The 27320-nt window shown below is 45.6% G+C and overlaps 1 protein-coding gene across 1 annotated transcript in view; it reads right to left on the reverse strand.

Moving 5' to 3' along the window:
• Positions 1-839: 839 nt before the first annotated feature.
• Positions 840-27320, reverse strand: part of aig1 (androgen-induced 1 (H. sapiens)) — a 154123-nt gene continuing 127642 nt past the window's right edge. The window contains exons 5-6 of the mRNA XM_060830787.1: positions 7195-7358; positions 840-914 (exon numbers count right to left, since the gene is read on the reverse strand). Coding sequence (XP_060686770.1) covers positions 874-914; positions 7195-7358 — 205 coding nt within the window. The 3' untranslated portion in view covers positions 840-873. The remainder of the gene's footprint in view (positions 915-7194; positions 7359-27320) is intronic.

Here is a 27320-nt window from a genome sequence, read left to right on the forward strand (position 1 = left end):
GTCCAGCGATAATACCACTAGGCTATTGCTTCCCCAAGCATGATCAAAGAACATTTGACTCGTTAGGACAGATGGACAAAAACATGATCAAAATGGTGGGTTTTAGAGAATGCCTTGATGGTATAGGAAGAGTCAAATACTTAATGACAGAGTTTTAGGGGTGAGACAACAGAACACTGAGCTGTGGGAAGCAAAATACTCACCAGGCCTGAATTGGAGGAGCATAAATATCTCAGAGGATTGAGAGGCTGGTGGAGACTACAAAGCTAGAGAGTGACGAGACCATGGAGGGATTTGAAAATGAGGACGATATTCTTAAAGTTAAGAGAAGGAAGTTCGAATGTTGAATGTGTAAGAATTCAGGCATGGGGAGAACAGAGGGCTCCAGTACCTTGCATATATTAGAACTGACATACTGAAGATTCTCATCATGAAAGGGAGGTGGAAACACAGCAACGTGGAGAAGTCTGAAAAACACTGTTCGCTCTTAACCAGGCTTTGTTGCTGTCCTTGACATAACGCCAATGTGGATCTGTTCAAAATAACTGTGTTAGCACTGGTGTTGAAAATAAACACCACACTAATTGGAAAGTCTACACTCTTGTCTCTTACAGTTCGCACCTCTTTAAACTCAACCTCTGTAATTTGACAACTGTGAATTGTTACTTATTACGAATTAACCAATGACCTTTTTGATGCTATGATCTCATTAGTCAGGTGATTAGCTCCAGCCAAACTGACTGGCTGAGGTTTGTGAGGTTAATGACTGTGATTCCATGACATTGTTTGGACATTGTAATATCTGTTTTTTTGATGAATTGAAACAACTGTCTCCATCCCGCAATTTCACGTTGTAATCTCTTCTACCTTGTGTCAATCCATTTTGTTCTTGCTGTCAACCTTTTCTTCTATACCTAGAAATATAAAAGCAGATCAGATGAATATTTCAGTGAAGTATTTTTCTATTTTTGCCTCTTACAATTTGTTTGCTTGTAAACTGTCAATATCAGCAGAATAAACATCAATACCCTCAGCAGAATACCTGTCCTGTTCTGTCATTAGATTAGATTCCCTATAGTGTGGAAACAGGCCCTTTGGCCCAACCAGTCCACACTGACCCTCTGAAGAATAACCCACCCAATGCACCTAACACTATGGGCAATTTAACATGGCCAATTCATCTGGACTTCACATCTTTGGACTGTGGGACGAAGCCACAGAACTGTGTCCAGTTCTGGTCGTCCTATGATAGGAAAGATGTGGATGCTTTGGAGAGGGTTCAGAGGAGGTTTACCAGGATGCTGCCTGGAATGGAGGGCTTATTTTACGAAGAGAGGTTGACTAAGCTCGGACATTTTCATTGGAAAAAAGAAAGAAGAGAGGGGACCTAATTGAGGTGTACAAGATAATGAGAGGCAAAGATAGAGTTGATAGCCAGAAACTTTTTCCCAGGGCAGAAATTGTTAACACAAGGGGCCATAGTTTTAAGCTGTTTGGTGGCAAGTATAGAGGGGATGTCAGACGGGGTTCTTTACACAGAGAGTTGTGAGAGCATGGAATGCGTTGCCAGCAGCAGTTGTGGAAGCAAGGTCATTGGGGATGTTTAAGAGACTGCTGGGCATGCATATGGTCACAGAAATTTGAGAGTTCGTACATTAGGTTGACCTCACATGAGGATCAATGGTCGGCACAACATTGTGGGCTGAAGGGCCTGTTCTGTGCTGTACTGTTTGATGTTCTAAGCCGGAGCAGCCGGAGGAAACCCACGCAGACACGGGGAGAATGTGCAAACTCCACACAGACAGTTGCTCAAGGCTGGAATTGGACCTGGGATCCTAGTGCTGTGAGGCGGCAGGGCTAACCACTGAGCCACCGTGCCACCCCAGAAAGCCCATTATTGGGCTTTCTTTAGTTCTTTAATTCTTTGATGGATTGTGTTCCTTCTGATCTCATGTGCATATTGCAGGCGCATGGTATATTTCCCATCCCTAATTGCCCTTGCTTGGCCCTCTCAGCCATTTCAGGGGGTAATTAAGAATTAACCGAGTAGCTATGGATCTGGACTCATGTAGAGTCCAGACCGGGTAAGGACAGCAGATTTCCTTCCCTAAAGGACATTAGTGAGCCAGGAAGGTTCTTATGACTCACTGGGTGTTTCATGGCCTCGCTGACATAACATTTCAATCCCAGGTCAGATTGAATTTAAATTCCACAAGTTGCCGTGATGGGATTCGAACCCATGTCCTCAGGGTATTAGCTTGAGGCTCTGAATTTCTCGTCCACTCATACTACTGCTACACAAGGAGAAAGTGAGGGCTGCAGATGCTGGAGATCAGAGTCAAAAGGTGTGGTGCTGGAAAAGCACAGCAGGTCAGGCAGGATCTGAGGAGCAGGAGCGTCGCCATTTCACAAGGGCTTATGCCTGAAACGTGGACTTTCTTGTCCCTCAGATGCTGCCTGACCTGCTGTGCATTTCCAGAGGCATACCTTTTGACTCTTACTGTTGCACAATACTGTCTTCCTTTGCGTTAGTTGTCCCCGTTGTGAACTCCAGAGTGCTTCAGTGCACAGGGATCTGTATGTCATCATTCATTCATGAATCACAGAAAACTAATGTCCAGGTACAGCAGGTAATAAGGATGGCAAATAGAATTTTCTTTTGCCAGAGGGATAGAGTATAAAACTAGGGAGGTGTTGCTGCAACTGTACAAGGCTTCAGTGAGACCCGTACCTTGTGTATTGTGTACAATTTTGGTCCCCTTATTTGAGGAGGGATATAACTGAATTGGAGGCAGTTCAGAGGAGGTTCATTACATTGATTCCAGAGATAAGGGGTTTGTCTTATATCATAGAATCCCTACAGTGTGGAAACAGGCCATTTCGCCCAATAAGTCCACACCGACCCTCTGAAGAGTAACCCACCCAGACCCATTCCCCTACTCTACATTTACCCCTGAATAATGCAGCCAACTTACACATCCCTGAAGACTATGGGTAATTTAGTGTGGCCCGTTCACCTAACCTGCACATCTTTGGATTGTGGGAGGAAACCGGAGCACCCAGTGGAAACCACATAGACACGGGAAGCATGTGCAAACTCCACACAGTTTCCCAAGGTTGGAATCAAACCTGGGTCCCTGGCGCTGTGTGACAGCAGTCTAACCACTGAGCCACCATGCCACCCCTCTCTTTTTGAACCTGTACTCTCTGGAGTTTAGAAGGATAAGAGGAGACCTAATTGAGGTGTATAAGATGCTGAAGGGAATTGACAAGGAGATGTGGAGAGAAAGACATAGAGACGGTGTTTCTTCATTTGGAACAATTGAGAAGAGAGATCATATTTTGCAGATAATGGGTAGCAGATTTAAAACAAATGAGGTGGAATTATTTTTCTCAGAGGGTCATGAATCTATAGAACTGACTACCACAGAGTGTGAGTAAAAAGTGAGGTCTGCAGATGCTGGCGATCAGAGCTGAAAATGTGTTGCTGGTTAAAGCACAGCAGGTCAGGCAGCATCCAAGGAACAGGAAATTCGAAGTTTCGGGCACAAGCCCTTCATCAGGAATGAGGACAGTGTGTCCAGCAGGCTAAGATAAAAGGTAGGGAGGAGGGACTTGGGGGAGGGGCGATGGAGATGTGATAGGTGGAAGGAGGTCAAGGTGAGGGTGATAGGCCGGAGTGGGGTGCGGGCGGAGAGGTCAGGAAGAAAATTGCAGGTTAGGAGGGCGGTGCTGAGTTCAAGGGAATCGACTGAGACAAGGTGGGGGGAGGGGAAATTAGGAAACTGGAGAAATCTGAGTTCATCCCTTGTGGTTGGAGGGTTCCTAGGCGGAAGATGAGGCGCTCTTCCTCCAACACAGAGTGTGGTGGACACTGGGAAATGATTCAATTTAAGGAGAAGGTAGGCAGACTTTTAATTAGCAACAGGTTGAAGGGTTATGGAAAGTGGAGTTTGAGTTGAGATCAGCTATGTTTGCCTTAAATGGCGGAGCAGGCTTGAGGGGCTGAATGGATTACTCCTGCTCCTATACCTGATGTTCTTTGGTTGACAGAAGTGGGTTTGAGCCCAGCTTTTCTCTCCTACACTTGACCCCTGACTTGAAGCTGCTGGTAATTTGATAGTTAGGACATTTCTGAGTCCTAACAGTATCATCTAACAGTGGTCCTGTGCGAAGTATACCACTTACTCCGCACGATCACAGTTAATTTTTGCATGCTCCGATATCTGCAACATGTCTGCCTCAAGCTCCTTACCATGTGAGGTAGTTCGAAGCCATGATAGAACAAGAACTTTCATTGTTCAGTTTGGGTCTTCATCTGGAAGAATAGCCAATACCGAATTCGGAAAATTAACAGTGATATCACAGGAGGATGGTCTGACAAGGGTTCTGTATCGCTGCAACATGGTTTGTCAACTCTTGTACTCCATGACAAAATCGGAATTCACACCGTGGCAATACAGGTAACCAAGGTGATGAAGAAGGCATATGGCACGCTTGCCTTCATCGGATGGAGCATGGAGTACAAGAGTTGACAACTATGTTGCAGCTATACAGAACCCTTGTTAGGCCATGTTTGAAGCATTGTGTGCAGTTTTAGTTAGATTCTCTACAGTGTGGAAACAGGCCCTTTGGGTCAACCAGTCCACACCGACCCTCCGAAGAGTAACCCACACAGACCCATTTCCCCTCTGACTAATTGATCTAACACTATGGGCAATTTAGCATGGCCAATTCACCTGCACATCTTTGGACTGTGGGAGGAAACCAGAGCACCCGGAGGAAACCCACGCAGGCACAGGGAGAATGTGCAAACTCCACACAGACAGTCACCCAAGGCTGGAATCGAACCTGGGTCCCTGGTGCTGGGAGGTAGTAGTGCTAACCACTGAGCCATTGTGCCACTCACCATGCTACCAGAAGGACATGGAAGTTTTGGACAGAGTGCAGAAAAGGGTCACCAGGATGTTGCCTGGGTTCCAGGGCATTGGCTATGAGGAAAGTTTAAAAAGACCGGATTCGGAGACGCTGGTGTTGGACTGGGGCGTACAAAGTTAAAAATCACACAACACCAGGTTACAGTCCGACAGGTTTATTTGGAAGCACTAGCTTTCAGAGCGCTGCTCCTTCATCAGGTGGGTATGAAGGATCAACGCTCTGAAAGCTAGTGCTTCCAAATAAACCTGTTGGACTATAACCTGGTGTTGTGTGATTTTTAACTTTAAAAAGACTGGGATTGTTTTCACTGATAAGATGGTGGCTGAGAGGACACCTGACAGAGGTCTACACCATTATGAGAGGCATAGACAGGGTGGATAGTCAGAGGCTTTTTCCCAGGGTTGATGGTATAATTACAAGGGGGAGCAGATTCAAGGTGAGAGGGGAAAGTTTAAGGGTGATGTGCAAGGGACGTTTTTCACACATATGAGTGGTAGGAGCCTGGAACATACTGTTTGAAGAGATGGTAGAAGCAGGCACATTGGTGACATTTAAGAGGCATCTGGATGGGTCCATGAATAGGGAGAAGAGAGATGAAATATAATGAAAAGAGACAAAGGGAGGCAACAGCATGGCACTATCACTGGGATGTTAATTCAGAGACTCAGGTAATGTTCCTGAGACCTGGGTTTGAATCTTGCAATGGCAAATTGTGGAATTGGAATTCAATAAAAGTCTGGAAATAAGAGAGTAATGATGACCATAAGTCGATTGTCAAAAACCTATCTGTTTCACAGATATCCTTCAGGGAAGGAAACTGCCATCCTTCCCTGGTCTGGCCCACATGTGACACTCGACCCAGAGCAATATGGTTGATTCGTAACCGCTCTCTGGGCAATTACGGATGGGCAATAAATGCTGGCCTAACCAAGGAGGCCCACATCCCGTGACTAAGTAAAAAATCCCAAATCTGTTTTCCAGATTTTGTTTTTCGTTTTGCTTTCATTTTAAGGAAAGGATTCAAGGGAATATAGCTGAGATGGAGAAGGAAATGGAAATAATCTTAAGAAGGGGAAGCAGCAAGAAGGTGAGGGATAAATTGTGTTTAAATAATGGACTACAATTATTTCAGGAGCACACAAACGATGAGATTTTATGTCATGAAAATACGTCTAATGATTAGATTCCCCACAGTGTGGAAACAGGCCCTTCGACCCAACCGACCCTCCGAAGAGTAACCCATTTCCCCCTGATTAATGCACCTAATGCTACTGGCAATTTAGCATGGCCAATTCACCTAACCTGCACATCTTTGTGTTTGTGGATGAAAACCCACGCAGATAGGGGGGAATGAATGTGCAAACTCCACACAGACAGTTACCCGAGGCTGGAATCAAACCTGAGACCCTGGTGCTGTGAGGCAGTAGTGCTAACCACTGAGCCACCACACCATCCAGTAATGACTAGCAATATCTTTGAACAGTTTAAGGCTATGCTAATGAAGTTTAAAAGAGTGAGAGGAGATCTAATTGAGGTATGTTAAATGCTAAAGGAGATTGACAAAGTAATGTAGAGACGATGTTTTCTCATGTTGGCATTCTAGAATAGCTGGGAATTTGAGTATACTTATGTTGGAGAGACAGATTTTTAATTAGTAACGATTTGAAGGGTTATAGAGAGTGGGCAGGAAAGTGGAGTTGAGGCAGAAATGAGATCAGCCATGATGGTATTCGATGGAAAGCATGCTAGAGGGGCTGAATGGCCTCCTCATGCTCCTAGTTTTCATGTTTTCAAGCTCAATTATTGTATAAGGAACTGAGAATCATCTAAAATCTGGTTGGCTAAAAGTTGGAGAGAGGTTTCCCTGGAAGTGAAATATAAATGGGTTACGTTGCAGATACGTAGCTTGCAAAGAATAATTAATAACGAGTTGTGCCCATAATGAATTTTCCCAGAAGTGGATGTGTCATCGATTGTCCTGCAGAGTTGCAATTTGTGAACCAGGCTTTACAGTATGTCATACAAAATCAAAATGTGTGGCGCTGGAAAAGCACAGCTGGTCAGGCAGCATCCGAGGATCAGCAATGAAGAGCTTATGTTTGAAACATCAATTCTCCTGCTCCTCGGATGCTGCCGGACCAGCTGTGCTTTTCCAGCGCCACACGTTTTGACTCTGATCTCCTGCACCTGCAGTCCTCACTTTCTCCTATATATCATGGATACATGTTAAACTGAAACAGCAATGCCAGTACTTACATCTTGACTCGTCCCAGATGAAACTGTTTAACATCTCGCCCACCACGTATAGTACGTTAATCACAACCAACGATGCAACAAAGACAACAGTCTTGAGGATGTTAGAGAGGTGGTCGAGAAATGGATAGACCCACATTCCTGTGACGTGATGGATCCAGCAAATCCTGGGAGAAGATCAGGGAAATGCAAACAGTCAATCCTTCTTACATCCAAGATAAGCAACAGAAAACAGCCGTAACACTCTCATATCACAAAATTAGGCTCTGCCCCTACTGCAGAGGATCATCTCCTGCCGTAGGCTAACAGCTGAACTCCTCCAGTCCAGGCAGAGGAGCCATCGCATATTCACCTTGTCCCATGCTCTGATTAGAATACAGTCGATAACTGGTCATTGCAAGTTCAGTTGCAACATGTAGATGCTGAAGGATAGTCTTCTTTGGAACCGAAAACAGCTAATGCTGGAGATCTCAGCGGGTCAGACAGTATCCATGGGGAGAGACCAAGCTAACATTTTGAGTCTAGATGACTCAAGCTGAGGTATTCCTGATGAAGAGCTTTTGCCCAAAACGTCAATTTTCCTGCTCCTTGGATGCTGCCTGACCTGCTGTGCTTTTCCACCACCACTCTAATCTTGACTCTAATTCCAGCACCTGCAGTAGCCACCTCCGCCCTGAGGTACTGACGAAGAGTCATCTGGACTCGAAACATTAGTTTGCTCCCTCTCTATAGATGCTATGATCTCCAGTATTTGTTGTTTCCAGTACAGATTCTAGCATTTGCTCCTACATTAGGCTGTTTTGAAGCTTATTTCAAAAAGGAAGTGAGGAAACGTGGCGTCTTCCAGAGAAGGTACCTGAACTTTTCTGTAGGGCTTTGGGAACACAGCAGGAAACTGAACAGAAAGAGCTGACATAGGGAGGATAGGTTGAATGGCCTCCTTTGAACTGCACTGATCGATGATTCGAGGTAATAGTATCTGCGTTACTTCTGAAATGGTGCGAATGGGGGAAGCAATGTATTGGTAGTATTATCACGGGACTATTAATCCAGAAACCCAAGTGACGTTCTGGGCACCTGGGCATGAATCCTGCCATGGCAGATGGTGGAACTTGAATTCAATAAAAGTCCGGAATTGAGAATCTATTGATATCCATGGATCGATTGTCAATTGTCAGAAAAACCCATCACTAACATGAGATGGAAACTGCCATTCTTATTTGGTTGGGCCTACATGGGACTCCAGACCCAAAGCATTGTGACTGTCTCTCAACTGCCCTCTGGGCAATTAGGGATGGGCAATAAATGCTGCCTAGCCAGCGACACCCTCATCCCATGTATGATTAAACAAAAATCCGCCATTTTGCATTTGGAAAGGTCTCCCAACTTTAAGAGGCCCACCTCAGCAGGCTAAGCCGAAATATTAGCCAGGCAACAGAGACAAGAGTTGTTGAGAGAGTGTGGGACCAGAGATGCAAGCCTGTCATCTTGCATGACTCTCCATGCTCCTGCGAGAAGGCATGGATAGGTTAGATTGAGAGAAACATTGTCCTGCTGCTCAGAAACATTGGGGGCAAATGTTGGGTTGAAGTCAGGACCCGGAGATCTAACTTTAAACTCACAGCTTGGCCATTCAGGAGAGAGGTTAAGCAGTGGTTGTCCATGAAAAAGGTGTAGAATATTTGGAATTCTGCATCAAAAACCGATGGATTTTGGGGTCATTTCAAATTTGAGATTGATGGAATTATGTTGGAGACTAAAAACCAGGCATTAAGAGTCAAGACAAAGATCAGCCACAGTCTCACTGAATGGGGAATGCATTTCGTAGAATCCCTACAGAGTAGAAACAGACCATTTTGGCCCAACACTAACGCTGTGAGGCAGCAGTGCTAACCACTGAGCTACTGTGCTACCCCACTTGATGGGCTGAATGGCTTGCTCCAATGCTTTGTTCCTGAGCCAGGCTGTCTGCTGAATGCCTTCCTTGGTCTCGCAGTGCACCAGCTTCCTGTGAGTCTCCACACCCTCAAAAGTATCACAGAATTGGGGATTGTACATGTCTCTATTCAGATCCTCTCGTCAACCTAACAGCTGGTGCTTTAACGGTAAACATCTCTTCTCACAAACTGGTTTGCCACCTTTGTTTTCCTTTATTGAGGACAAGAAGGACTTTGTTGTTATTCGTATATTATCATTAACAGCACTTAAAGCAATTAACTCTGGGGTAGCAGGTGATGGTGAAAACAAACCACCTTGTGCTTCACAACAGGAAGAGACTGCTGTGACTCCCCGTGCGGGGGAAGAAACATCAGAGAAAGCTTACAGTCCCAGGATGTCCCTAAGTACCTCACAACCAAATATAGAAGCGTTTGTGTGAAGTGCAGTGAAAATAACCAATTTGCTCACAGAAAGCTCCCAGATGCATCAAGAGATAATGACCTGATAATTTTTTTGTGTGTGTGGATGTTGTGTTGGGATGAATATTGACTAGGAAAACCCTCTGCTCTTCTTCAACACTTTGCAATGATATCTTAGAATTCTGACAGCCTGGAAACAGGCCCTTTGTCCCAACAAGTCCACACCAACCTTCCGAAGAGTAGGCAAAAGTGAGGACCGCAGATGCTGGAAACTAGAGTCTAGATTAGATTGGCGCTGGAAAAGCACAGCAGGTCAAGATTTTCCTGCTCCTCCAAAAAGTAACCTACCCAGACCCATTCTCCAACCCTATTTACCCCCGATTAATGCACCTAACCTACACAGGTCCTTGAACACTATGGGGCAATTTAGCAAGGCCAATCCACCTAACCTGCACATCTTTGGATTGTGGGAGGAAACCCACGCAGACACGGGGAGAACGTGCAAACTCCACACAGATAGTTGCCTGAGGCTGGGTCCATGGCACTGAGAGGCAGTAGTTCTGACCAGCTCTTGCTGTCCTAAAGAAAGCAAACAGGTCTTAGACTGAACATCTCACTCTAGAGACAGCACCTCTGACATTGCAGGGCTGTTTATACAGCAATGAAGCGGCAGCCTGGATTTTCTTTCCAAAACGCTGATCTTTCTGCAATATAACTTGAGTCCCATGTTCTTCTGATCTACTATGTACAAACATATGAATTAGGAGCAGGAGTAGGCCATTCAGCCCATCGAGCCTGCTCTGCCATTCAAGAAGATCATGCCTGATCTGATTATTCCACATTCCTGCTTAGGCCCCAATAACCTTTGACCCTCTTGCTTATCAACAACCTCAGAATTAGAAATATTCAGATTCTGCTTCCCTCACATTTTGAGGAAGAGCATTCCAAAAACTTGCAACCCTCCGCAGAAAAAAACCTTCTCATCTCTGTCTTAAATAGTTCAGGGTTAGGGTTTAGGAGAAAGTGAGGATAATGGATGCTGGAGAGCCCGAGTCGAAAAGTGTGGGCGCTAGAAAAGCACAGCGAGTCAGGCAGCATCCAAGAAGCAGGACAGTCGACGTTTTGGGTATGAGTCCTTCATCAGGAATGTGGGAGGAGTAACGGAGGGTGGGGTGGAGGGGGTTTAGGTAGCTGAGAAGGCGATAGGTAGATGCAGGTAGGGAGTGATGATGATAGGCGAGGGTGGAGCGAATAGGTGGGAAGGAAGACGAACAGGCAGGACAGTTGAAGAGGGCAGTGCCGAGTTGGAGGGTTAGATCTGGGATGAGGTGGGGGCAGGGGAGATTAGGAAACTACTGAAGTCGACGTTGGAACTGTGTGGTTGAATGAGGTGTGCAATGAGAGAAAGGGGGGGTGTTAGGTTTTAGTTCAGCAATCTCTGACCTCCTGTGCCACAGTCACCAATAGAGTCTGTTCCAGGGATATTTGTGAGCGATGTCAGAGAAACTATGGAGTGGGAGGGTATGAGATTAGGCACAATGTTGGTCACAGGGAGTAATAGAATTCCTATAGTGGGAAAGCAGGCCATTCTGCCCTTCGGGTCCACACCATCCCTCTGAACAGCATCCCTCCCAGATCCATCCCTCTACCCCACCCCTGTACATCCCCTGGCTAGTCCACCAAGCCTGCACATCTCTGGACACAGTAGGCAATATCCCATGGTAAATCCACCTAACCTGCACATCTTTGGATTGTGGGAGGAAACCCACGCAGATGCAGGGAGAATGTGCAAGCTCAACTACACAGACAGTCAGCTGAGGCTGGAATTGAACTAGGGTCTCTCGCGCTGTGGGGCAGCAGTGCTAACCACTGGGCCAATGTGTCACACCAAGTCTGGGAGCAGTGTGCTACAGACAGACCAGGAGGTCAAAGAACACTAGGACCTTCACATCAGCAGGTATACAGGGGATGAAACACTTCCTCGCCAGCACAAATACAACACTGGTATTTCTACTGTGAACCAGAGCTGATATTTGCCGGTGTAACATGCTTTGTGAGGAAATACACTATGAACAATGCTTAATAAGAAGAACTTTGCTTTTCGATAGGTTGTTGAGGGTCATAACCTTTCCTCTGCACAGGTGCCAACTCTTTGAGATTGCTCTGGAATTTCCAAGAATGGACGGTAATCTCCAGGCCCATGTTGAGAATGGCCCAAGTGGGTGACATGGTGGCTCAATGGTTCACCCTGCTGCCTCACAGCGCCAAGGGCCTGGGTTTGATTCCAGCCTCAGGCGACTGTCTATGTGGAGTTTGCACATTCTCTCCACGTCTGCATGGGTTTCCTCTGGGTGCTCCGGTTTCTTCCCACAGTCCACAAATGTGCAGGTTAGGTAATTGGCCATGCTAAATTGCCCATAGTGTTAAAGAATTGGGTCTGTTGGGTTACTTTTCAGAGGGTTGGTGTGGACTTGTTGGACTGAAGGGGCTGCTTCCACACTGTAGGGAATCTAATCTAATCTAGTCAGGGGTAAATGTAGAGTAATAGTATAGGGGAGTGGGTTACTTTTCCGAGGGTCAGTATGGACTTGTTGGGCTGAATGGCCTGTTTTCATACTTTTGGGGTTTTTTCAAAACAAATCAGAGGCAGCAAAAGAATTGTGTATTTCTTTGCAAGTCGTTATAAAGATATCAGTGATGAGAGAGGATAAGGTTTTGGTTAACTAGGTGGGGCAGCTGGAGACTAGAAGTCATATGATCAAGTCTCCAGAAACATGTCCAACCAGAGTTGATGACCTCCGTTGGATTCATCAGACTTTCAGCTCCCTCCGTTTCGACCTGGCCAGATACTGAGCACTCAGGCCTCTTAATCTGTGAGTTTTATTCATTCATGGGATGTGTGTGTCACTGGCTGGGCCAGTATTTATTGCCAATCTCTAACTGGCCTGGAGAAGATGGTGATGTGCAGTCTATGCAGTGGTGGCCATGAGTAGTCAAAAATGGGTTGGCTGTGTGGAAGGCAACTCATTCCTTGACAGGACGTGAAATAGGGGAGTGGAGTAATAGAAGTGGAAGATGGCGTCCATGCTCTGAAATTGTTAAACTGGACGTTGAGCTCTGAAGGCTGCGAGGAACTGCCTCGTCCATGTCTATTACTGAAGTAAAGCTGGCTTGATGGGCTTACTCTGCTATAGTATTTCCATCAGCCTGCTGCCCTTGAGTTTAGAGATGGCTGTCAGGGTGGGAGAGGCAGAAACCCTCATTACATCAAAGAAGTATTTAGATCTGGAACAAGAAGGGATGCTGTAAATCAGAAACGAAAACAGAAATTGCTGGGGAAGCTCAGCCAGTCTGGCAGCATCTGTGGAGAGAAATCAGAGTTAATGTTTCTGTGATATATGCTTCTCTGATTTCTTCCAGACCTGCTGAGCTTTTCCAGCAATTTCCATATTTAGATGCGCTCTTGCGATGCCAAGGCATACAGGCCTATGCTGGAAAATGGGATTAGAAGAGTCAGGTGCCTGTTTTTGACCAACGTAAACTCGATGGGCTGAAGAGCCTTGTTCCGTGCTGTAGACCTCTCTGACTCTGTGGTAGAGGCTGAGGGTTTGAAAGGTCCTGTCAAAGGGCAGATCTGGAAAGAGGTCCAGAATCAAAGTTACAATTAACAACGTAGTGATGCACAATCTGATCTCTGACCTCCAAAGGAAAAAAATACAGCAACAAAAGTGGGTGATCATCGGGTGAATCACAATTAAATTCTTCTCAAATTGTACTCATCAGTGAAACATGTAACGCCTTTGTGCACTGTTACATTCTGCCCTTCCCCCTGCTCCCCCCCCCAACACTAAGACAACTAACAGGATGTGCGGTGACTCAGCATCATTTGTGAATGAGATTTCTGGAAAACACGTAATATTGTGGGAGGCAGGGTGCTACGTGAGGTCACACAGCTAATGAATTTGTTTGGATATGTTTGCGCAACTGAGTCTGCCCTCTCCCATGCAGTTGCCCCCGGAGTGTTTTGTTAAAACAAATAAAAGTGCAATTTAGCTGATCCGCTGGTTCACAGAAATCTGTTTTCCACCCACGTATTTTATGCTGCTTGCTTGGCAGGTTTACCTTTAATCTGCAGGTGCCAATGACAATTGAGGAAGACCATTTAGATCCGGGAGACATTGAGCCCGACTGTGGATCTCCTATTCCTTGTTTCTTGGATGTGGAGATTGTGACTCAGAATCACCAAGCTTTTACAGTGGGAGAAAGAGGCCATTCTGCTCATCGTGTCTATACCAACTCTTTTACCTCGTGTCAGTTTCCTGCCTTTTCCCCATATCCTTGCGCACTATTCCGATCCAACAAAAGCCATCCACTGCCCTCTTAAAGTCATAGAGTCATAGAGATGTACAGCATGGAAACAGACCCTTTGGTCCAACCCGTCCATGCCGACCAGATATCCCAACCCAATCTAGTCCCACCTGCCAGCACCCGGCCCATATCCCTCCAAACCCTTTCTATTCAAATACCCATCCAAATGCCTCTTAAATGTTGTAATTGTACCAGCTTCCACCACTTCCTCTGGCAGCACATTCCATACACGTACCACCCTCTGTGTGAAAACATTGCCACTTAGGTCTCTTTTATATCTTTCCTCTCTCACCCTGAACCTATGCCCTCTAGTTCTGGAATTCCTCTACCATGTTCCCAGGCAATGCATTGCATACCTTAACTTTTCACTGTGTGAAAATGGTTTTTCCTACATCTCCCTTGCCATTTTTGCAAATCACTTGAAATCCACGCCCTTTCATTCTTGTTCCTTTCACAACTTCTCCTGATCTGCTCGATCCACACCACTCGCGATGTTGACAACCTCAATCAGATTTTCTTTCAGCTGTGTTCTCTCTGGAGACAACAGTGCCAACTTCTTCAATTTAGCCTCATAACTGAAACATCTAATCCCTGGAACCATTCTTGTAAATTGTGTCAGCACTCTCTCCAGCGTGTTCACATTCTTTCCTGTAATCTGAAACCCACAAGCGTACACAAAGCTTCAGCTGATGTACAAGTGCAGTATCACTTCATTGCTGTCATACTCCATGCCCCATTTAATAAAGCTGAGAACACTGTCTGCTTTATCTACTGCTCTGACCTAACACCTTCAATGATCTGTACACATATATTCCCAGGTCCCTCTGTTCTTTCAACCCCTTTGGAATTGTACCCCCTATTTAATATGTTGTTGCAGAGTCATAAAGCACTGAAACAATCGCTTCGGTCCAACCAGTCCATGTCCAACACAATCCCAAACTAAACTAGTCCCACCTGCCTGCTCCTGACCCACATCCCTCCAAACCCTTTCATATTCATGTACCTATCCAAATGATCTTTAAATGTTGTAACACACACCCCACCCAACATAGAAAAAAAATCAGTGTTCTAAATTTGTAGCTGAACATCCTTGAGAAATTACCATTTTAATTCGCCTGGTCTTTATTTTTTTTCACATTTATAACACTTCCAACTGAGGTGCATTCACAACCTTCCCACTGTAATTCCGCTGAAGGGAACACTTGCATTGTGTTATCCTCTTCTTTACAGGCTGGTACAATTACAGAATTTAAAAGGCATCTGGAAAGTTATAATAATAGGAATGTTTTAGAGGGATATGGGCCAATTACTGGCAAATGGGACTAGATTTGTTTAGGATATCTAGTCGGCATGAACGAGTTGGACCGAAGGTTCTATTTCCATGCTGTGCATCTCTATGATTCTATAACTGCCCTTACCCTATCTCATCCACTGCCTTTCATCATTTATGTAAATGATTTGGATGGGAACATAGTAGATATAGTCAGTAAGTTCGCAGATGACACCAAAATTGGAGGTGTAGTGGACAGCGAACAAGGTTACCTCAGAGTACAACAGGATCTTTATCAGATGGGCCAATGGACCAAGGAGTGGCAGATGGGGTTTAATTTAGATAAATGTGAGGTGCTGCATTTTGGAAAGGCAAATCAGAGCAGGACTTATACACTTAATGGTAAGGTCCTGGGGAGTGTTGCTGAACAGAGACCTTGGAGTGCAGGTTCATAGATCCTTGAAAGTGGAGTCGCAGGTAGATAGGATAGTGAAGACGGTGTGTGGTATGCTTTCCTTTATTGGTCAAAGTATTGAGTACAGGAGTTGGGAGGTCAGGTTGTGGCTGTACAGGACATTGGTTAGGCCACTGTTGGAATATTGTGTGCAATTCTGGTCTCCTTCCTATCAGAAGGATGTTGTGAAACTTGAAAGCGTTCAGAAAAGATTTACAAGGATGTTGCCAGGGTTGGAAGATTTGAGCTACAGGGAGAGCCTGAACAGGCTGGGGCTGTTTTCCCTGGAGCTTCAGAGGCTGAGCGGTGACCTTATGGAGATTTACAAAATCATGAGGGGCATGGATAGGGTAAATAGAAAAGGTCTTTTCCCTGGGTGGGGGAGTCCAGAATTTGAGGGAATAGGTATAGGGTGAGATGGGAAAAATTTATAATGGACCTCCAGGGCAATTGTTTAATGCAGAGAGTGGTATGTGTATGGAATGAGCTGCCAGAGGAAGTGGTGGTGTCTAGTACAATTGCAACATTTAAAAGGCATCCAGATGGGTATATGAATAGGAAGGGTTTGGAGGGATATGGGCCTCATGCTAGCAAATGGGACAGATTAGGTTGGGATATCTGGTTGGCATGGACGCATTGGATTGAAGAGTCTGTTTCCGTGCTGTACATCTATATGACTATGATTCTGTGACCCTAACTACTGTGCACAAAAGCACGCTTCAACTGCAGGCTGTGGCCAGCTTTCTGTTCTTAAAAGCAATCGGTCCATTTCGATAGAAAGTTGCATTGAATTGAAGAGGTGATAGTGGAGTGGTAACTGGGCTAGTAATGCAACCATCCCAGGCCAATAATTCACAGGAATGGGTCAGAATCCCACTATAGCAGATGGTGAATAAAAATTCTGGAATTAAAAGCTTGTCTAATGGTGATCTCCTGCTTCTCAGATGCTGCCTGATCTTTTGTGCTTTTCCTCTTGACTCTGGTCTCCAGTATCTGCAGTCCTCACTTTCTCCTAATGGTGCCCCTTGTCAATTGCTGTAGAAAGCCTTCCTGTTCGTCAATGCTCATTGGGGAGATCAGATCTGCTGACTTTCCCCGGCTTTACCCACATGTCACTCCAAAGCCACAGCAATGTGGTTGACAGCCAACTGCCACACAGGACAATTAGGGAAGACCAATAAATATTGGCTCAGCCAGCGATGGCTGTGTCCCACGAAAAGAAAATGAGTCTCCTCAATCCTCTTGTTGAAATTCTAAACCAGAGAAATAGAAGGTCAGGGAGTGGACAGGGCTCCTGGGACACAGATGCACTGTTGGAGGCCATTCTGGTTAAGAGAGAGAGAGAGAGAGAGACTGGAGGAGTTGCATGTAGAAGGATGAAGGGAACAAACATAAAGGAACACCACTGTCCACACGCTCCCCTTCCAATCGCACATCATCCTGACCAAAACATATGTTGCCACTCCTTTATCATGACCAGGTCAAAATTCAGATTGAATATCACTGCCCCATACAGACTGCAACAGTCATAGAAGGCAGCCCATGGCAACCACCTTCAGCTAGGGATGGGTAATACATGCTGTCCTTGACAATGGTACTCAGAACCCATGAAGAGGCAAAAAGAAATAAATGATTGTAGTCATTGTGGCACCTTAAAATGTTCCAGAATCTCAAAGAAATGTTAATCATTGACCAGGTAAAAGAAGCCCTGCCTTTCCTACCTAATAGTTTTGGGCAACATCTGATGTTCTCACCAAGATGTATTGATCAGCTACCGTAAGGCCTAGTGACATCAATGTGGTTCCCTGGTAGCCTTCAGACTCTGTGAGAGGAGACAGTGACTCTGAGCAGGACGCAGCGAACACACCAAGAATGGTTGCCTCACTGATTTGCAGTACTGCTCACAAAGGACTTTTGCATTAAAACTTGTCATTTGATCAATGATTAAAGAACAAAGATCTGGGCTAAAACAAAATGTCTCACCAACCCCAGCCCAAACACAAACATCTCCAATTAACACCAGTCACAGACAAAAGATTAATGAGCACAGAATGTATCGCTGACAGGACAGAAGCATTTGAAAAAGTCAATGATTAACTCTGATGCAAAGGTCTGTCTCACTGCTGGGCATTCTGTACAGTATGTTCAGGAGATCATTGCCAAGAAAGATTTACACTGTTTCTTTGATTCTGGAGTTGACCCCATGCTCTCACACCCCGACTGAATTTCACCCTCAAATCTCTCGGGTGCTAACCAGACAGTGATAACATTTCGTGGCATTAAAGCAGGTGTCTTTGCCGATGTTTTCACAGGAGTGAGAGGGACATAAATTTAAGTGTCAGTTTCACCAAGTTTCCCAGAGGGTTTCTTTCCACGAGGCTGAGCCCTTTCTCTCACTGTATCTTATTCGAACCTGCCTTATTAACCACCTGCACCAAACCTCTTGTGCAATACTAGCCCCATCTTACTACGTACTCTTTCCAGAATCACTCACCACTCACTGTAATCCATGAAGTGGAGGGGCTGGTGTTGGACTTGGGTAGACAAAGTCTGTGGCACCAGCTTATAGTCCAATGGGTTCACTTGAAATCACAAGCTTTCGGAGCGCTGCTCCTTTGTCGGGTGGAGGGCAGCACACAGACACAGAATGTATAGGCAGAGAGATAATGGTGAGATAATTCCAGGTAATTAAGAATGTCAACAGATAAGTGTAAATGGTGTGAGAGGGGTGTCAACAGCAAGTCTCTGCAGCTGATCAAAAGTGTCAGACAGTCTGAGTAAAGTGTCATCAGCTGAATAATAATTGAAGGGATGACCTATGAATCCATTAATTAAGGCAGAGAGACAATTTTACAAATAAGCAAAACTAAGACCGTGCTAGAGACAAACCAAATGGCTGGAATCTGATGGAAGACCATTCCCTGGCCCCCACACCACGTTTAAAAGGCCACCATGCACCCAGGAAATCGCTGGCACATTTCCCCCAAGGGCAGTCATTCCGGAAATGTCGGAGAAGAGGAAAGTGGTGTGGCATTTCTCTGAAAGGAACCCGGAGGTCCTGGTGGAAAGGGCTGGTCTAGAGGAGGTGGATTGTCTGCCTGTAGAATGGGCAGAGGGAGCTATGTCAGCAGACCTTGGAAGCCTGGCCTGAAGTCACCCCTGAGTCAGTGCCATCTCCACAGTCTAGATGGATGCCCAGAAGTTCCACAAGAAAGTCAACTGACTCTCACCAGGGTAATAGGCACCATCTCTTCTCTGCCACATCACCTTCCACCAAAGCTCATGCCCTGCACTCTGACTATTGTCTGCAAAGTCTTTGCTCACTCATAGAACATAGAACATAGAAAAATACAGCGCAGTACAGGCCCTTCGGCCCTCGATGTTGCTCCGATCCAAGCCCACCTAACCTACACTAGCCCACTTTCCTCCACATGTCTATCCAATGCCCGTTTAAATGCCCATAAAGAGAGAGACTCAATATTCACATCAGCAACAATGTCCTGTTCCTGAGTGAATACTGACGAAAAGTATTCATTCAAGGTCTCCCCAATTTCTTCAGCCTCCACACGCAACTTTCCACTACTATCCTTGACAGGACCTATTCCTACCCTAGTCATCCTTTTATTCTTGACATACCTATAGAAAGTCTTTGGGTTTTCCCTAATCCTATCAACCAAGGACTTTCATGTCCCCTCCTTGCTGCTCTTAGCTTTCTCTTTACATCCTTCCTGGCTACCTTATAACTCTCAATCGCCCCAATTGAATGTTCACGCCTCATCTTTACATAGGCTGCCCTCTTCCCTTTAACAAGGGATTCCAATTCCTTATTAAACCACGGCTCCCTCACACGACTCTTTCCTCCCTGCCTGACAGGTACATACCTATCAAGGACACTCAGTAGATGTTCCTTGAACAAGCTCTGCATATCGATTGCACCCTTCCCTTGAAGCCTACTTTTCCAAGCCACGAATCCTAAGTCATGCCTTACCGCATCATAATTTCCCTGCCCCCAGCTATAACTCTTGCCCTGTAGTGCACACTTATCCCTCTCCATCACTAGAGTAAAAGTCACCGAATTGTGGTCACTGTCCCCAAAGTGCTCACCTACCTCCAATTCTAACACCTGGCCTGGTTCGTTACCCAGAACCAAATCCAGTATGGCCTCACCTCTTGTTGGCCTGTCTACGTATTGTGTCAGGAAACCCTCCTGCACACATTGAACAAACACCGACCCATCTAACGTACTCAAGTTATAGCTTTCCCAGTCAATATCTGGAAAGTTAAAGTCCCCCATAACAACCACCCTATTACTTTCACTCTTCTCCTGAATCATCCTCACAATCCTTTCTTCTACGTCTCTAGGACTATTAGGAGGCCTGTAGAAAACTCCTAACAGGGTGACCTCACCTTTCCTATTTCTAAGCTCAACCCAAACTACCTCAGATGGCGAGTCTTCATCCATCGTCCTTTCCATTGCTGTAATACTATCTTTGACAAGCAATGCCACACCTCCCCCTCTTTTACCCCCACCTCTGACCCTACTAAAACATTTAAATCCTGGGATCTGCAACAACCAATCTTGTCCCTGTTCTACCCATGTCTCCGTAATAGCCACAACATCGAACTCCCAAGTACCAACCTACGCTGCAAGTTCACCTACCTTATTTCATATACTTCTCGCATTGAAGTATACACACTTCAAGCCACCTTCCTGTTTACAGGCACCCTCTTTTGAGATTGATGCCTGGTTCCTAACCTCCCTACACTCCAGGTCCTGCACCCTAAAACTACAGTCTAGGTTCTCATGCCCCTGCAGAGTTAGTTTAAACCTCCCGAAAGAGCACTAGCAAACCTCCCCCCAAGGATACTGGTGCCCCTCAGGTTCAGGTGTAGACCATCATGTTTATAGAGGTCCCACCTTCCCCAGAAAGAACCCCAGTTATCCAGAAACTGGAATCCCTCCCTCCTGCACCATCCCTGTAGCCACGCATTTAACTGCTCTCTCTCTCTATTCCTCGACTCTCTATCACGTGGCACAGGTAACAAACCAGACACAACAACTCTGTTTGTTCTAACTCTGAGCTTCCAACCTAGCTCCCTGAAAGCCTGCCTAACATCCTCATTCCTCTTCCTACCTATGTCGTTGGTGCCAATGTAGACCACGACTTCGGGCTGCTCCCCCTCCCCCTTAAGGACCCGGAAAACACGATCAGAGACGTCACGTGCCCTTGCACCTGGGAGGCAACATACCAAACGTGAGTCTCTCTCGCCCCCACAAGACCGCCTATCTGTGCCCCGAACTATCAAGTCTCCAATAACTATTGCTCTGCTCTTCTCCACCCTTCCCTTCTGAGCAACGGGGATAGGCTCCGTGCCAGAGACCTGAACCCCATTGCTTACCCCTGGTAAGTCCCCCCCCCCCCACAAGTATCCAAAATGGTATACTTGTTCTTGAGGGGAACGGCCGCAGGGGGTCTCTACACTGGCTGCTTCCTCCCACTCCCCCTCACTGTCACCCATCTGTCTACAATCTTTGGAGTTACTACTTCCCTGAAGCTCCGATCTGTGACCCCCTCTGCCTCCCGAATGACCCTAAGTTCATCCAACTCCAGCTCCAGTTCCCTAACACGGTCTTGGAGGAGCTGGAGATGGGTGCACTTCCTGCAAGTGTAATCAGCAGGGACGACCATGGCATCCCTCACCTCATACATGTTGCAAGAGGAACATTGTACTGCCTTCACTGCCGTCCCTTAAAAAAACTAGGTCTAAACACTAGAATAAGCAAAATGCAGCACTTACCTTCTTACCACAACGGGTCTTATTATTAGGAGACAGGAGGAGGGCGGGTGGGAGGCTCTACCTTTGTAGTGCCTCGGGTTCCTCTCCTGCGCTACCCAGGTAAGCTTGCGCTACACCAGCTTCCGGGTCCGCTCCGCGCTTTTTTTAAAAAAAAACTCAAATTTAAATGGTTAAACAAACGTCGCCAAGCCTTCAAGCAGCCACTGCCAAACAGCCCTGACCTGCTCTGCTGAGAGAATGTTATTCCCGTGCAACCTCCCACACCATTAAACCCTGCACCATCTCAGCGATGCCCCCTCATTTGCTTGGGGCACCCCACCACCTGCCACCTGCCAGCACCAGCTGTGCCTCCCAATTTCCATCTTGCTCAATGTCCTCCGCTTCCTTTCTCTCATTCCAGGGGAAAACACACGGCAACAGGGTGGAAAGAGCCAGGACAGTTAGAAGGATGACCTTTATCAGACACCGCATGCACCGTGAGAAGGAAACCTTTGGAGGAGATGTGCGAGGCAAGTCTTTTACGTAGAGTGAAGTAGGTCCCGGGAATGCACTGCTGGGAGAAGTGGTGGAAGCAGATATGACAGCAGTATTTACAAGGAGTTTAGATAGACACAAGGAATCAACAAATTTGGCCCATGTGCAGGCAGATTGGATTGATTTAGAATGACATCCTGGTTGGCACAGACAGGGTGGGCTGAAGGGCCTGTTGCTGTACTGTACTGTTCTATATTTCTATGTTTTATGGTCAATGTTCTATTTTCTACGTTCAATGTTCTATGTTCTATGTTCAATGTCCAATACTCTATGTTCCATGTTCAATCCCTCTTGTTTTATGTAAGCTGCCCCTCACAGGAGAGGGCTAACATCTCTCCTGTGGGGATGGCGAGACATCCAAGTCCTACCAATTGAGTAAGTGCCACTCTTCATTCCACTGCAACTCTCCCATGAACTCCACTGCCAGTGTCACTGACTGCTCTCCACCTCTGACCATCAGCCGCAATGCCTCCTCCCACCCGTGTCTTGTAGATACTTGTGGGATATCCACTACTCTTATGGTGGCCTGGGCTACTTTACCACAGTCAGAGACTTTGTCTGCGTGCACAGAGAGGAACAGGATGTGACAATACTATGGCTTTAAGAGGTGTATTTTGTCATATTGCTTTCAATGAAGAGAGGTTGGGATAGAGGTTGAGAGGTCTGTTCCAAGTCAATAGAGCAAACAATTTGTGAGACCTTGTTTTTTTCCAAAGTTGGGACAATAGGAGCAGTATAAATGAGTAGAGTCAGGCTCCCACAGATTTCAGTTTTGCTTTCAGCAGTTGTTAGGATTTTGAAACTGGATGTAGAAGCTGTTATTCCTCTCTTTGTGACAGCTAAAAACTGTAGTTCTCCCTCTGCTGCGAGAATAGCAGGCGAGATAATCAATTTTACTGATTTTACCTTCAAGGTTGTGTCAGTGGCATGTTACTGTACTGCTGTTTAGTAGTTAAATAATCTGTTTTTCTGTTCCGTTTCCAATAGAGTGGTTTGTATTTTAACTGTAGGAATAAAGTGGTCTGGACCACACATGACTCCAAACCCATAGTAATGTGGTTGACTCTTAACTGCCTTCTGGGCAATTAGGGATGGGCAATAAATGTTGTGCCTAGCCAGCGATACCCTCATCCCGTGAATGATATTTTAAAAAAAACAAGAATCCAAGATTGTTGTTCGCTCCTTCTAGATTAGAACTATAGACCAGTGAGCCTGATGTCGGTGGTGGGCAAGTTGTTGGAGGAAATCCTGAGGGACAGAATGTACATGTATTTGGAAAGGCAAGGACTGATTAGAAATAGTCAACATGGCTTCGTGTGTCGGAAATTGTGTCTCACAAACTTGATTGAGTTTTTTGAAGAACTAATGAGGAGAATTAATGAGGGCAGAGTGGTGGACATGATCTATATGGACTTCAGTAAAGCGATCAACAAGGCTTCTCATGGTCAACTGGTTAGCAAGGTTAGATCACACAGGGAGAACTAGCCATTTGGATACAGAACTGGCTTGAAGGTAGAAGACTGAAGATGGTGGTGGAAGGTTGCTTTTTAGACTGGAGGCCTGTGACCAGTGGAATGCCACAATGATCAGAGCCGGGGTCCACTACTTTTTGTCATTTTATATGATTTGGATGTGAACATAGGAGGTATAGCTTGTAAGTTCGCAGATGACACCAAAATTGGAGGTGTAGTGGACCTTGATCAGATGAGCCAATGGGCCAAGGAGTGACAGATGGAATTTAATTTAGATAAATGTAAGATGCTGTATTTTGGAAAGGCAAATCAGAGCAGGATTTTATATATTTGATGGGAAGGTCTTAGGGAGTGTTGCTGAACAAAGAGACCTTGGGATTGCAGGTTCATAGCTCCTTAAAAGTGGACTCACAGGTAGATAAGACAATGAAGAGGGCATTATAGAGGTTTATAAAATCATGACAAGAATAGATAGGGTGAACAGCCAAGGTTTTGTCTCTGGGGGGGCGGGGGGGGGGGGGGGGGAGTCCAGAACTAGAGGACATATTTTTAAAGTGAGAGGGGAATATTTAAAAGGCACCTGAGGGACAACGTTTTGACACACAGGGTAGTGCGTGTATGGAACGAGTTGCCACAGGAAGTGGTGGAGGCTTGTATAATTACAGCATTTAAAAAGCATCTGGATGAGTATGTGAATAGGAAGGGTTTAGAGGGATATGGGCCAAATGCTGACAAATAGGGCTAGATTAATTTAGGATATCTGTTTGACATGGGATGAGTTGAACCAAAGGGTCTGTTTCCATACTGTACAACCCTATGATTCTAAGAGAAACAGCATAGTTAGAATCAAGTCACCTGACTCCTTAGAACATGTTTACATCAAAAATGACTCAAAATTGTTTTTCTGACTCTCCTGACAGTGGTAATGAAAGTTAATCTCTATAAGGTCTCAGCCACAGATGCCTTCTCCCAGTAGACCTCCATGCCATCTCTGTCCCTGTCCCCATGGACCGTTAACAACCCTTTAATATTATGGGGCACACTTAATGATTGTTCATGGCAGCAGCATTATTTTGGTAGAGGATGACTCCTGCAATGCCTATTGTCATTCACAATAGGAAAATTGCTTTATATATTTAAAGGTACAGGAACGATGTGAAGACAGGTTGACATTCTCCATCATCACCAGTCAATTAGTTTGCCCAGTTCCCTTGTGGTTTAGTTTCTGTGAACAACAAAATTCAATGTTCCCATGTTGACTAAGTTGATACATGTGTCCCTCAGGGTGGCATTAGCTCAGCCACCCTGGTTCAATCCCCGGTTTGTCTTGGACTGAAGTGATCTGGACAGAGGTAAGAATAAACAAGTAAAAATACTGTGGATGCTGGAGATCTGAAATCAAAACAGGGAAGTGCATGAGAAACTCAGCAGGTCTGGCCAGTGTTGGTGAAGAGGGAAAGACAGTTAATGTTTCCGAGTCCAATATGTCACCGCTTTGAAACTTAAAATAACAATGTTGGGGTTGGACCTAAATGACCTCACTGATCCTGAACTAGGAAGCACAACATATTTAGAATATAAAACACAAAACAAAGAACAGTACAGCAACGAAACAGGCTCTGTAGTCATCATGTCTGTATTGATGGTGATGCCATTTTAAACTAAAATATGTATCTGCCTGTATCAATTTATCCTTCTATAGCCCATATCCCTCTATTTTCTACTATTCAGCACTTGGTCTCTGATTCCAACTCCCAACAAACCTTCAATATTGCTGTGACTCTTTCCTCCCATAGGCAGCACAGTGGCTCAGTGGTTAGCACTACTGCCTCACGGTGAAAGGGACCCAGGCTCAATTCCACCTTTGGGTGACTGTGAAGTTTGCACATTCTCCCCATGTCTGCATGGGCTTCCTCTGGGTGTACCAGTTTCCTCCCACAGTCCAGGGATGTGCAGGCTGGGTGGATTGACCATGCAAAATTGTCTATAGTGTCCAGGGATGTGCAGTCTGGGTGGATTGACCATGGGAAACACAGGGATGGGAGGGTCTGAATTGGATGCTCTTCAGATGGCCAGTGTGGACTCAATGGGCTGAATGGCCTGCTTCCATACTGTAGGGATTCAATGATTGATAACCTAGAAAATAGGAGGAGGAGGAAGCCATTCAGCCCTTCGCACATGCTCTGCTGTTCAATGTGATCATGGCTGATCATCCCATTTAGTAAGATGCTACTACTTCACCAGCATCATGATGGAACTATATCTCAACAGCAGTCAGTGCTTTCATGATACTTTGGGAGGGAAATAATAAAGAAATTGCTAAATTGATCTTTGTATCTCCTATGTCCTGTGCAGATGAATCATCAGTTATAATAGAATATTGGTTCGGGATTGATAATTAATGCTGCCTTAGCCAGCAGCACCCATGGCCCGTGACTGAATGAAAGGAAGTCTCCAGGACATGACCCTTCCTAATCCCACTGTATCTTTTGGAGAATTTCATTTCAGGTTTTAGAAAACAGGGCTGAATATTTTGCCATTCCCCTGGATAAGGACTGGGAGTTGGGAATCCCAGGAAAATGGCAGCCAGATGAGATGGGATCTTCCTATCCCCACCTGATGTTTACAATGGAGGGAGCAACAACAACAATTAAATCGATTAAACAGCCACTACTCTCACCCTCTGATATTTTACTGGCCAGGAGAGAGTACCTGGTCCCAGGTAAAATGGGGCATAAGTCTGTCCTCAGAATTGGATGTAGGTTTGCTCGCTGAGTTGGAAGGTTCATTTTCAAATGTTTCATCACTATACTATGTAACATCTTCAGTGAGTCTCCAGATGAAGCACTGGTGGTATAGCCCACTCTCTATTTATGTGTTTGGGTTTCCTTGGGTTGGCGATGTCATTTCTTGTTGTGACATCATTTCCTCTGGTGATGTCGTTTCCTATTCTTTTTCTCGGGGGGTGGTAAATGGGATCCTCCAAGTCAATGTGTTTGTTGTTAGAGTTCTGGTTGGAATGCCATGCTTCTAGGAATTCTCGTGTGTGTCTCTGTTTGGCTTGTCCTAGGATTCCTGATGAAGGGCTTATGCCTGAAACGTCGAAGTTCCTGTTCCTTGGATGCTGCCTGACCTGCTGCGCTCTTCCAGCAACACATTTTCAGCTCGAAGATTTTAACCTACTGCGAATCCTCTTGCAAGGATGCCTTCCTTGAAGAAGCTCTCTTCCTCCCTCTACAAGGATTTCAGTGAGTCCCTCTCTCACTGTACCTCCCAGGTCATCTCCTCTGAATCCCTCGAACTCAGCATCGTCTTCCTAACCTGCAATCTTCTTCCTGACCTCTCCGCCCCCACCTCACTCCGGCCTATCATCCTCACCTTGACTTCCTTCCACCTATCACATCTCCATCGCCCCTCCACAAAGTCCCTCCTCCCTACATTTGATCTTAGCCTGCTGTACACACTTTCCTCATTCCTGATGAAGGGCTTATGCCCGAAACGTCGAATTTCCTGTTCCTTGGATGCTGCCTGACCTGCTGTGCTCTTCCAGCAACACATTTTCAGCTTTGATCTCCAGCATCTGCAGACCTCACTTTCTCCTCTTGTCCTAGGATAGATGTGTTGTCTCAGTCGAAATGATGTTCTTCCTCATCTGTGCGTAAGGATACTAGTGATAGTGGGTCATGTCTTTTTATGGCTAGTTGGTGTTCATGTATCCTGGTGGCTAGTTTTCTGCCTGTTTGTCCAATGAAGTGTTTGTTACAGTTCTTGCAAGGTATTTTGTAAATGACCTTGGTTTTGCTCGTTGTCTGTACCAGATCTTTCAAGTTCATTCGCTGCTGTTTTAGTGTGTTGGTGGGTCTGTGGGCTTCCAT

Source organism: Hemiscyllium ocellatum, chromosome 10, assembly GCF_020745735.1.
Source record: "Hemiscyllium ocellatum isolate sHemOce1 chromosome 10, sHemOce1.pat.X.cur, whole genome shotgun sequence".
Classification (NCBI taxonomy): domain Eukaryota; kingdom Metazoa; phylum Chordata; class Chondrichthyes; order Orectolobiformes; family Hemiscylliidae; genus Hemiscyllium; species Hemiscyllium ocellatum.